The sequence below is a fragment of the Neofelis nebulosa genome, chromosome 10 (genome assembly GCF_028018385.1).
Source record: "Neofelis nebulosa isolate mNeoNeb1 chromosome 10, mNeoNeb1.pri, whole genome shotgun sequence".
Lineage (NCBI taxonomy): Eukaryota > Metazoa > Chordata > Mammalia > Carnivora > Felidae > Neofelis > Neofelis nebulosa.
In genome coordinates this window covers 58,025,637-58,037,894 of record NC_080791.1, presented here as the reverse complement: position 1 = coordinate 58,037,894, position 12,258 = coordinate 58,025,637, and the positions used below count along the sequence as shown (strand labels likewise).

Sequence of the window (12,258 nt, the reverse complement as noted above, 5' to 3'; positions counted from 1 at the left end):
TTATTTCCTCCTCTGTAAATGGGAGCTAATGGAATTATGGGGATTAAATGAGAAAATGTGACTCAGGAGAGTGCCTAGCACACAATAATAATCACAATAATAGGCAACATTTAGTGAATGCTTCCTGTGTACCACACAGTTTCTAACTCATTCAACAACTTTGTAAGGAAGGTCTACATTTATTAGTTTTAAGGCCTATGGTGTGTATTTTACAGAAGAAAAAAACAGATCCTGAGATGTTAACTAATTTGCCCCAAATCACACAGCTTAAGTGGCATAGTGGGATTTGAAAGCATTGTATCATAGGGATTGAGAGAAAATGATGGAACCAAACAGCCTGGGTTAAATGCTTCATAACTGTTATAATATATAACATAACATTTATATTACATATGACACACATATATAATGTACATAAATATAATATTTATAAGAGTTTTAATAGTTCAAAATACACTAGTAATTTTTATTATTTGCTATTTATATATTGTCCCTCATTTAATTCTCTAAGTATGTGTATTAAACAGGAATTATCCCCATTTACTTTGAGGAAACAGATTTGGGTGGCAACAGAGCCCTCTTTACCCAGATATATCCTGTGACCCACCCAGTGTTAGCTCCCTGGTAGAGCTGGAGTCCTAAAAAAGTTACACTTAGCTGGTTTAGTTTCCTCCTGCTAAGGAGGTCCTTCTAACCTTCCCCTTTGCTAGAATCCCACCTACCTTACCCACAGTCTCTCATTTCTATTTTAATTACACAAATTAACACATACATTCCTGTTGTAAAAGACTTGAATATATAAGCAAATATAGTTCTTATTGGAGTTTTACATTGTGACCATTTATCCACTCTTTAAACAATGCTGCAATAACGTAACAGTATATATACATCTTGTAAAAATATATTTAAGAGGGCTCCTAAAAAAGGAATTTCTATTGAAATATTTTAATTTTTTCTAAGTTTTTATTTTAAGTAATCTCTGCACCTAAAGTGGGGCCTGAATTCATGACCCTGAGATTAAGAGTTACATGCTCTTCTGAATGAGCCAGCCAGGTACCCCACTGTTGAAATTTTTTTTTTTTTTAACATTTATTTTTTATTTATTTTTGAGACAGAGAGAGACAGAGCATGAATGGGGAGGGTCAGAGAGAGGGAGACACAGAATCTGAAACAGGCTCCAGGCTCCGAGCCGTCAGCACAGAGCCCGTCGCGGGGCTCGAACTCACGGACCGTGAGATCGTGACCTGAGCCGAAGTCGGCCGCTCAACCGACTGAGCCACCCAGGCGCCCCTATTTATTTTTTTTTTAATTTTTTTTTTTTTAACGTTTATTTTTGAGACAGGGAGAGACAGCATGAATGGGGGAGGGTCAGAGAGAGAGGGAGACACAGAATCTGAAACAGGCTCCAGGCTCCAAGCTGTCAGCACAGAGCCCGACGCGGGGCTCAAACTCACGGACCGCGAGATCATGACCTGAGCTGAAGTCGGACGCTTAACCAACTGAGCCACCCAGGCGCTCCTGAAATATTTAAAGTATTTATAGATCCCATCAAATTGTCCTCCAAAAGCTTTACTAATTTATTATCCCTTTAAGTGTGATTGTGCCTGTTCTTCATCCTCACCAGTACTGGTCATTATAAATACTTTTAATTTTTGTCAATAGAAATAGCTAATAACCACTTTAACTTTTTTATGTTTCAATTGGGTTGTTTGCTTTTTCTCACTGATTTCTAGGTACTTTTTACTTGTGCAGATGGTATTCTGTTACATATGTTACAAATAGGTAATGTCTCCTTTATCATTAAAGGTTCAACTCAACTAACTCCCTTGAGATTCTTGCTGACAGCTGCAGTCCACACTGCTCCCTCTGATGACTCAGCATTGAGCAGACATGCACCCCAAAGAGATTCATCTCTCTCTATATGCCCAGTCATCCCATTCTAATTGGATTTTATTGTTCTTTAAACTCGTATTCCTCCTGTCTTCTACCCTCTTCTCTTTCGTCCTCAGTCACCAACAAAGACTCAAAGTAGTTTTAGGGCCTACAATACTTCAGATTTGTGCTTCCAATATATAGATGCTCAAGAAATGTTAACTGATGATGAGAGCATATGCCCCTTTGCATTCCAGCTTCTGTGGCAAGAGTCACTCTTCTAACTCCCTTCCCACTTCCAAATGCCTCATAGGGCTAGGCAGAAAGTAATAGAATGGGTAATGTAGTTTCATGGAAGGAAATGAAAATCAATGGCAACTGTTAACAACTGGAGAACATAACCACCTAAAAGAAGCATCCATATTCAGCTCCAGCAAATTACTGTCAAGTAGGAATATAAGCTCCATGTTGATAGCTTCTCCAGTTTTTAAAATCTGAAAATCTGTATTTTATGTTAAATGTGCCTTTTAAATGTCAGGCCAACATTGTGTGTTTCCTGGGCTGGAAGCACGCTGAGGTCAGACTGTATCTGTCTGCACATAAGAGGCACTCTATGTTTATTTTCCCATGTTTTCTTCCTTCCTTAGACTGAATGAAACGTCCAGAACAACTAATGAAAGATAAAGGCACTTATATAATGGCCAGTAATTAGTTGTTCTAATGCTGTTTTATTTATTTCTATCTCTCAAACCAGACTAAGAAACATGAAAGAAGAGATCCTATTATTTATCACATCAGATCATATTATTCATTCACACAGTACCTGGCACATGGGAAGGTCTCAGAAAAACTTGCTGTGTTGAACCAATTACTCAATAAATGAAGACCTGATTAGGTAATCAGTTTACATTTAGATTGTGAATTTACTTTTAAAATTAAACATCCATGTAATCGGCTTGGTACCTGGCACACTGACCCAAGATGTAAGGTAAGAGAGCATCCCTTAACCCAACTCTTTGTTTTACTTGGCAATATCAGTTGACATTTAATATCGGTGTAACATGGTAGGTGAGGATGTGTGGGATTGCACAATGAAAATATGACAGCTCTTTACAGCAGTCATGTCCAAACCCATGGCTGTCTGGCTCTCAAAGTCAGTCTTGGCCAGACAATCCCCATGTTTTACACCTTTCGGCCCAAACTTCCACTGTTCAGGACTTCTTCCTCCTATGATCTCTCTGGGCTCGTTTCTTCAGGGACATCCTCTGGGGATAGGTGGTTTGGGGTCTCAGTGGTGAGCACTGCCTTGCTCTTTCCTCCTCTGCAGCTCCTCCCGCCGCCTTGCCTGATGTTCACTCATGCAGTCCCTGAAGGCCTGTACCTGTGGCTGACACTGTCGCCAGTCCTGGTGTTGGGCCATGCACTCCTGTACTGCATAGTGGGAAGCAGCACAACCAGAGCGGGAAATCAGCTGGTCCAGCGGATCCTCTTCCTCATCCTCCTTCTTCACCTGTCGGGCCCAAGCATGGCCTTGAGTTGACATCTTTGAGAGTCTCTGGAATAATGGAGGGAAAGTTAGAGTAGGAATGTGATTATGAGGTTCCATTACTACTAATAACATTGACCAAACTGCACTGTTATAGCCTATCTGTGCATCTGTCTCCCCTTGCAGAGTGTAAGCTTATTTGAGAACAGATATTGGGCCTGATTCATTAGTGCCATCAGTAGTAGGCCTGGCAAGAGAGCAGATCTGTAAAACGGTTTGAACTCAATAGAATGACATAAAGTATATGAGAAAGTTTAGCACAGCACTAAATAAGCTTGAATGGATTTTGCTAACAGAATTTGAATTAGGTGAAATGTCACCTTTTTGCAGCAGATGTCTTCCCAAAAGAATGAATCTCTCCTTTCCTCCTATTAGCCTTTTCCTATGGCTGGAAAAGAACATAGTTTAACACTTGGGAGATTACCCAAATATGGGTAGCGTTTGACATACAGGAGGAATGGAGAGTTCAGTTTAGCTGTAGCATAGAGTGTGCATGGGCGCATAAGTCTGTGAGATGAGAGTACTTAATGTGAGGTAGATTTGCCCAGACTGTCTTCCCAAGATCATCTGCCTCAGAGCACCCAGCAGAAAGCAGCCTACAGAAGGAACCTGAGAAAGCTTTGAAGGGAAATAACCTCCGCCTTTGAACAAATTTCACCATGACAGGCTTTAAAGGAACTAGCACTCTTCAATGCCTTTCCTGTTTCTCTGATTCATTCAACAAATGATTATTGAGTACCTATCATGTACCAGGTACAACGCAAGAATTGAGGATACAGGAGTGACCAAGACAGATGTAGTTCCTGCCTTATTGGAATTTACCTTTCAGTGCCTTTCCTGTGTCTCTGATTCATTCAACAAATGATCAATGAGAACCTATCATGTACCAGGCACTATGCTAGAGTTGAGGATACAGAAGTGACCAAGACGGATATAGTTCCTGCCTTAATGGAGTTTACAATCTAGACAATAAACAGGTTACTACACAGTGTGTACAGATAGCTAAGATTGGGAACACACTAGAGGAACACCTAATCCAGACATGGCAGGAACAGGCTGAGTAGGCTTCCTGGAAGAAGTGATTTCTAAACTGAGACTTGAAAGATGAATAGGAGTTAGCCAAGGATGGGGAGAAATAATACGGGTAGTCAATGGAAGAGCAGGGTCAGGGGTTGAGACAGAATTTGACACAGGAGAGGAACTCAAAGTTCTGTATGACTAGGGAATAGCAAATGAAATCGGCACTATGAGAAAATATCTGATCATAGCAAGGTCTTGTTGGCCACGTTAAGCCAACATAGCCTACCCAAAACTCATTTGCTTTGGAGGCAGTATAACTTAAGGAAGGAGGTGGGTAATAGGTTTTGAAGAGACTAAGATTGGAAACCTAGCTTTGTTACTGACTCACTGGGTGACCTTAAGAAAATCACTTCATAATCTCTCTTGAAAAAGAGTTCACATCTACCTCACAAGACTGTTGAAGACTAAATGACATAATGCACATAAGCCTGGCATGTCCAAAGACTTCAATAAATAAGTTTTTATTACTGTACGGAAAAAGTGCCCTGGATTCTAAGCCAAGAGAACTAGGTTCGAATCCTGACACCACGTTTTACCATACAATCTTCTTAGCTTCCTCCTTAATAATACTGAACTCATACAACTAATATAAGGATTAATATGATAATGGACGAGAAATGCATGCGCGACAACTGGGCTCACAGTAAATGCAACGGTACTCTTTCCCCACCACATCCTGGCTTCAGTCTTCCCTGAAGGAAAAAGAGGAAGACCCATGGTTGGAGATCAGGGCAAGCAAATGGTCGGCAGCGGGATGGCTGAGACTGGCCTGGACTAGGAAGTCATAGGAAAGCAGAGAAATTCATGAGTCCAAGGCACCTGCAGCTTCCACTTTAAAGTCTCCCACTTTAAGAAGACTCAAGCGCGGGGCGCCTGGGTGGCGCAGTCGGTTAAGCGTCCGACTTCAGCCAGGTCACGATCTCGCGCTCCGTGAGTTCGAGCCCCGCGTCAGGCTCTGGGCTGATGGCTCGGAGCCTGGAGCCTGTTTCCGATTCTGTGTCTCCCTCTCTCTCTGCCCCTCCCCCGTTCATGCTCTGTCTCTCTCTGTCCCAAAAATAAATTAAAAATGTTGAAAAAAAAAATTTAAAAAAAAAAAAAAAAGAAAGAAGACTCAAGCGCGAGCGTGGCAGCCAACCGCAGCCCCGCTGTGCCGGCTAAGCCTTACAGTGCAAGGACGCGGTACAGAGTGCTCACCGAGCAACAGGTGGAACACGAGAATTTGGACGCGCGTTCCTGCACGTCGCCGTCCGTCTGGTTGGCAGTTGTAACTCTCCCCACACTCCGACCGGAAACCAGCCTGTAAAGGAGCTTGAGAGCGGAAGTGGGGAAGAGGGACCCGCCGCGCATAATCATTAGCGGCCTCTCAGTAGAGATTCCGCCCTCCAATCTCGTCGCAGCCCCGTCGCAGCCCCTTCTGGGACCCACTTCCGGCGAAGAGCGGAAGAGGCGGGCAGGTGGAGGCGGGGTTAAGATGGCGGCGCCTTTGAGGATTCAGAGCGACTGGGCCCAAGCCCTCAGGTGAACAAAGGCCCAGGCCCGGGACGGACGAGGCGGGTAACGCATGTTGTCTTTGCGTTAAGGAGCGCTGTAGTCAGTCCAGGATAGGGATTACCTCATCGATTCTTAAGGGATCCCTGGGTGTAGAAAAAGAAGTCACACGTGGTCATAGGTTTTCATTCTCAGAAGAGCTGTCCTGAGGCCAAGGCAACACGTACGTGCTGTGTGATCCCAGCACCAGGATTAGGATCAATGAGTGGACAAAGACAGGCAACTGGGAGGCAGGGAAACTCTTAGCCAAGTAGTCCTAGTCATTTAGCAAATATTTACTGTATTTGCAAAAGTCCTAGTACTCAACCACCTACCTCCACATTGTCTTTGAGTGTATGATGGAATCCTTGTATTCTCAGACCCCCAGTGCTATGTTAGACATATTGGGCAGTTCTATTCAGGAAACAGTGTAACAACCACTATGTCCAGACCCTGTGAGTGTAGTGGAGTTTTAAACAGTGGTTCCTTCCTTCAAGAAGCTGACAGCTTAATTGGTAATGCACAGCAAACCATTCATTCAATATCTATTTATTCATGGTATACTGTGCAAGTTATTACTGCGTGCACCATGATGAGTACAGCAGTGCCATGAATGGCAACTGTTACTACTAAGGGTTTTTCAAATCGGAACAGTGGTGAAGATGAATAAAACATAGGTTTTTGCATTTAAGAAACTTACACTTTACTATGTGGACTAAATTACTTACTACAACACAGAATGTGTGACAAGTAATAAAGGAAGAACACTAACCTTTACTGAGGGCCAATCAGGAGAGAATGCAGGAGAGGAATAAAGAAGTAACTTGCTTCAGATTTTGCATCCAGTAAGTGACAGAGAGTTACTTAGTATCAACCTAGATTTTTCTGTCTCAAAAGTGTAAGTCTTTTTCATTATATCCTAAAAGTGTTAAGAGTGATGAGGTAAGGATTTGGATGATTGGAGGGGAGCATTCTAAAACGTGTAAAAAGTCAGTGACCTGTTAGAATGCAGACATTGTGTACTAGTCCCTTGTTTCAATTCGTTTTCCAGATAGCTAGGTGACCTTGAGCAAGTCACTTTTTCCTGAGCTTTAGGGTTTTTTTTTAAAGTCAGTTTTCTTAATAAATGTTTATTTATTTTTATTTTTTAATATGAAATTTATTGTCAAACTGGTTTCCATACAACACCCAGTGCTCATCCCAACAGGTGCCCTCCTCAATGCCAATCACCCACTTTCCCCTCCCTCCCACCCCCCCATCAACCCTAAGTTTATTCTCAGTTTTTAAGAGTCTGTTATGGTTTGGCTCCCCCCTCTCTAACTTTTTTTTTTCCTTCTCCTCCCCCCAAAATGTTTTATTTCTTTTGAGAGAGAGAGAGAGAGAGAGAGCACACACAAGTGGGAGAGGGGCAGAGAGAGAGAATTCCAAGCAGGTTCCGTGCTGTCAGCACAGAGCCCATTGCCGGGCTTGAACCCATGAACTGTGAGATTATGACCTCAGCTGAAATCAGTAATCAGATGCTCAACCGACTGAGCCACCCAGGTGCCCCTATAAAATTTTTTTAAGTTTATTTTGAGACAGAGAGACAGAGCAAGGGAGGGGCAGAGAGGGAGAGAGAGAATCCCAAGCAGGCTCTGCTCTGTTAGCGTGGAGCAGGACGTGGAGCTCAATTCTAGGAACTGGGAAATCATGACCCAAGCTAAAAGCAAGAGTCAGATGTTTATTATTATTTTTTTAATGTTTATTTATTTTTGAGAGACTCAGAGAGATAGAGTGTGAGTGGGGGAGGGGCAGAGACAGAGGGAAACAAAGAATCCAAAGCGGGCTCCAGGCTCTGAGCTGTCAGCACAGACTCTGACGTGGGGCCTGAACCCACAACTGCGAGATTATGACCTGAGCTGAAGTTGGATGCTCAACCGACTGAGCTATCCAGGCGCCCCAAGAGTCAGATGTTTAAATGACTGAGCCATCCAGGTGCCCCTGAGCTTCAGGTTTTTTGTTTGTTTGTTTTTAATCTTTAACATGGGAATAATAAAAGGTATTTTGTTAAATTGTGAGGATTAATTACACTGTTTGCAAAGTGTCTGGCACAGGGCTTGGTTTCCAGTAATCCCAATAAATATCTACATATAAAGTATTTTTTTAATTTTATTTTTTATTTTTTAAAATTTACATCCAAATTAGTTAGCATATAGTAAAACAATGATTTCAGGAGTAGATTCCTTAATGCCCCTTACTCATTTAGCCCATCCCCCCTCCCACAACCCCTCCAGCAACTGTCAGTTTGTTCTCCATATTTATGAATCTCTTCTGTTTTCTCCCCCTCCCTGTTTTTATTTTTGTTTCCCTTCCCTTATGTTCATCTGTTTTGTCTCTTAAAGTCCTCATATGAGTGAAGTAATATGATTTTTGTCTTTCTCCGACTAATTTCACTTAGCATAATACCCTCCAGTTCCATCCACGTAGTTGCAAATGGCAAGATTTCATTCTTTTTGATTGCCGAGTAGTACTCCATTGTATGTATGTGTATATATATATATACACCACATTTTCTTTATCCATTCATCCATTGATGGACATTTGGGCTCTTTCCATATTTTGGCTATTGTTAATAGTGCTGCTATAAACATTGGGGTGCATGTGTCCCTTCGAAACAGCACACCTGTATCCCATGGATAAATGCCTAGTAGTGCAATTGCTGGGTCATAGGTTAGTTCTATTTTTAGTTTTTTGAGGAACCTCCATACTGTTTTCCAGAGTGGCTGTACCAGCTTGCATTGCCACCAACAATGCAAAAGAGATCCTCTTTCTCCACATCCTCGCCAACATCTGTTGTTGCCTGAGTTGTTAATGTTAGCCATTCTGACAGGGGTGAGGTGGTATTTCGTTGTGGTTTTGATTTGTATTTCCCTGATGCTGAGTGATGTGGAGCATTTTTTCATGTGTCGGTTGGCCATCTGGATGTCTTCCTTGGAGAAGTGTCTATTCATGTCTTTTGCCCATTTCTTCACTGGATTATTTGGGTTTGGGATGTTAAGTTTGATAAGTTCCCTATAGATTTTGGATACTAACCCTTTATCTGATATGTCATTTGCAAATATCTTCTTCCATTCTGTTGGTTGCCTTTTAGTTTTGCTGATTGTTTCCTTCGCTGTGCAGAAGCTTTTTATTTTGATGAGGTCCCAGTAGTTCAGTTTTGAAAGTATTCTTGATTTTTCAAAGCTGTCAGCTGTATGGATAGTGAACTCCCTATTGATGAAATATTTGAGTATTCATTTAACCCGTAGATATCTGTGCATTAAGTGCTTAATCCATGAATATTTCTTCAGTAAATAAAGTTTGTCTTAGAATAATCTATGCCTGGATGAGATGTTATACTGGATCATACCTCAGTACTATGTCCAAACTGAAAATTATATGATCTTCTTTCCCCCTTGCACCAGTGGCATCCTTTTCAGCATTGAATGAGCCTAATTAATCTTTTGTTTCTCTTCATAGGAAGGATGAAGGGGAAGCCTGGCTGAGTTGTCACCCCCCAGGTAATGTCCATATTCCCAAAACTATATGCCTTCCCTTTAGAGAAAGGGGATTTACTACCCCTAGAAGAGAGCTTCATACTTTCTCTTGACCCAAACTCCTTGCATAACGCTCATAGTCTTCAAATGTTCTTGACCATTCACACCAACTCCTCCATTTCAGGGGAAGGCCTTAAGATTAGTTTTCCATTTGGAGGCCACAGACTTACTCAGGGAGTGATTAAGTCCCTTAGCTATATATTATTGTATTCTAAGGAGTTCTGTAGTTTCATTTGTGATTTCCTGATGATGATTCCTAGATGTATGGCTCCAGCCCTGAACTCTCTTCAAGTTCAAGCAGAAATTGAACAATTATCTGCTAGACATTAATTCTTGAAGCTCTCACTGTTCTCTTGATTTTATCAAATCTAAAACCAAGCTGAGCACTTCTCTTGTCAAACAGGCTTTCTTTCTTGATTTTCAAATTTAAGTTACCACCATTCTAGGCATCAGAATGAAAAACCTAGTCACTTCACCATGTCACATCCAGATAGCTCCCAAATCCTATCAGTTATTTCTTTGAATGGCACTTCTGTATTAGTCTTATCCATTTGTTTGTAGTTATTGTGGTACTATTAAAAAAAAATCAAACTTTTTAATAAATTTGTGAGTTTTGTTTTACTGATTATCCTTAACCTCAGATACCTTTGATTCTTTATATAACTATATTCTATTTCTCTGAGAAATAGAATTTTAAACAGTCTTTTGAGGAAAATGATGCTGTATGGAAGATAGTAGCTAGGTCTCATAGTCAAGGATTTTGTTTTTAAAGATGAGAACTAATTGTAGAGCAATTAAAATACAGGTTATATGTAGAGGAGAGAAGGGCTAACTGAAAAGCTAGTGTCTTAAAGGAGAGAGAGATTCAATTAACTCTAAAAGACTAAGATGAAAGAAGGTGAGGGTAAGTGCAGATGTAGATAAATGCATTGGTGTGGACATAGACATTTAAGAGTGTCTTCCTTCCTCCTTTCCTTACCCTTCCTTCCTTCCTTCCTTCCTTCCTTCCTTCCTTCCTTCCTTCCTCCCTCCCTCCCTCCCTCCCTCACTTCCTTCCTGTAAGCTCTATGCCTTAATGTGGGGCTTGGCTTAAACTCATGACCTTGAGATCAAAATTCCTATGTTCTACTGACTGAACCAATTCTATTTTATAAACAGAAAACCAAGACTGAGATCATTTCAGTGACTACAGATGTAGAAAGGTCATTTTGAGGGTGTTGACAGAAGATTGGTTAAAATGATACACTCTGTGGACCAGGCATCATGGGGCAGTGGATGAAGCCAGGAGGGAATTGTGGAGGTGGACAAAAAGCACAGTTCCCTTGATCCTATTTTTGTGGCTTCTTTCTGAACTAGCACTTCACACCACTTTCCTTCCCAAAGCTTCTTTGCTAGATTTTCTCTATTCCAGACCTTTATCCCAGATTGTAAGTTCCTCCATTAATATCCTTCAACTACCTTTTTATGACTGTTTTAACCAAACTGGTATTTTGTTGTTGTGTTTTGTTTTTTTGTTTTTTTAATTTATTTTTTTCCAAACTAGTATTTTTAAAAAAAAATTTTAATGTCTATTTATTTTTTTTTTTATTTTAATTTTTTTTTTAATTTTTTTTTTTTCAACGTTTTTTATTTATTTTTGGGACAGAGAGAGACAGAGCATGAACGGGGGAGGGGCAGAGAGAGAGGGAGACACAGAATCGGAAACAGGCTCCAGGCTCCGAGCCGTCAGCACAGAGCCCGACGCGGGGCTCAAACTCACGGACCACGAGATTGTGACCTGGCTGAAGTCGGCCGCTTAACCGACTGCGCCACCCAGGCGCCCCAATGTCTATTTATTTTTGAGAGAGAGAGAGACAGAGTGTGTGCAGGGGAGGGGCAGAGAGAGAGGAAGGCACAGAATCCGAAACAGGTTCCAGGCTCTGAGCTGCTAGCACAGAGCCCGATGCAAGGCTCGAACCCACAAACTAGGAGATCATGACCTGAGCTGAAGTCAGAGGCTTAACCAACTGAGCCACCCAGGTGCCCCAAACTGGTATTTTTTTTAATGTTAATGGCAAAGAAACTTATTTAAAACATTTTTTGTTTTTAATATTTATTTATTTTTGAGAGAGAGTGAGAGAAACAGAGCATGAGTGGGGGAGAGGCAGAAAGAGAGGGAGACACAGAATCCAAAGTAGGCTCCAGGCTCTGAGCTGTCAGCACGGAACCCCCATGGGGCTCAGACTCATGACCCACGAGACCATGACCCGAGCCGAATTTGGATGCTTAATAACTGAGTTACCCTGGCACCCCACCAAACTGGTATTTCAAAACAATTTTTGAAAAATTATATATAGAGCGTGGGGAGTGGGGGGATGGAGGGAGAGGGGAAGAGAGACAGAGAATATCCTAAGCAGGCTCCATGTTCAGTGTGGAGCCTGACGTTGGGCTTGATCTCACAATCTTGACTCCATGACCTAGCCAACTAAGCCACCCAGGCGTCCCTAACCAAACTGTTACATTAATTGATGCCTTCTCCCTATCTTGTTCTTTCTAATTTTCTTTTATTCTTGACATGCTCCTCCCTGACTTGGAGTTTTCTTTCCCTTATATTCTGCCTAGCCCTATCTTTCTATCCTCTGTCTAGGTGTAATCTTTCAAGGTTCTACTTAAATCCCA

General features: G+C 41.6%; 2 protein-coding genes across 7 annotated transcripts in view; one reads left to right on the top strand and one right to left on the bottom strand.

Annotated features, from left to right (window-relative positions):
• Nucleotides 1-2,580: 2,580 nt before the first annotated feature.
• On the bottom strand, nt 2,581-5,860 carry LOC131487273 (cytochrome c oxidase assembly factor 4 homolog, mitochondrial). 3 transcript variants are annotated; one of them, XM_058687807.1, is made up of 2 exons: nt 5,693-5,860; nt 2,581-3,427 (listed from the first exon to the last, which is right to left on the bottom strand). In XM_058687807.1, exons 1-2 carry the CDS (start codon nt 5,849-5,851, stop codon nt 3,161-3,163), a joined length of 426 nt encoding a protein of 141 aa, XP_058543790.1. In that variant the 5' UTR covers nt 5,852-5,860; the 3' UTR covers nt 2,581-3,160. The 3 variants fall into 3 exon arrangements, with proteins under 3 accessions (XP_058543790.1, XP_058543792.1, XP_058543791.1); XM_058687809.1 differs by lacking the exon at nt 5,693-5,860 and adding an exon at nt 5,318-5,365; XM_058687808.1 differs by lacking the exon at nt 5,693-5,860 and adding an exon at nt 5,141-5,303.
• A 59-nt stretch (nt 5,861-5,919) lies between these two features.
• PAAF1 (proteasomal ATPase associated factor 1) overlaps nt 5,920-12,258 on the top strand; it is a 39,771-nt gene continuing 33,432 nt past the window's right edge. The window contains exons 1-2 of one of the 4 annotated variants that reach the window (XM_058687797.1): nt 5,920-6,016; nt 9,524-9,564. In XM_058687797.1, coding sequence (XP_058543780.1) covers nt 5,970-6,016; nt 9,524-9,564 — 88 coding nt within the window. In that variant the 5' untranslated portion in view covers nt 5,920-5,969. The remainder of the gene's footprint in view (nt 6,017-9,523; nt 9,565-12,258) is intronic. The other 3 variants (XR_009249692.1, XM_058687798.1, XM_058687796.1) reach the window with 3 other exon arrangements.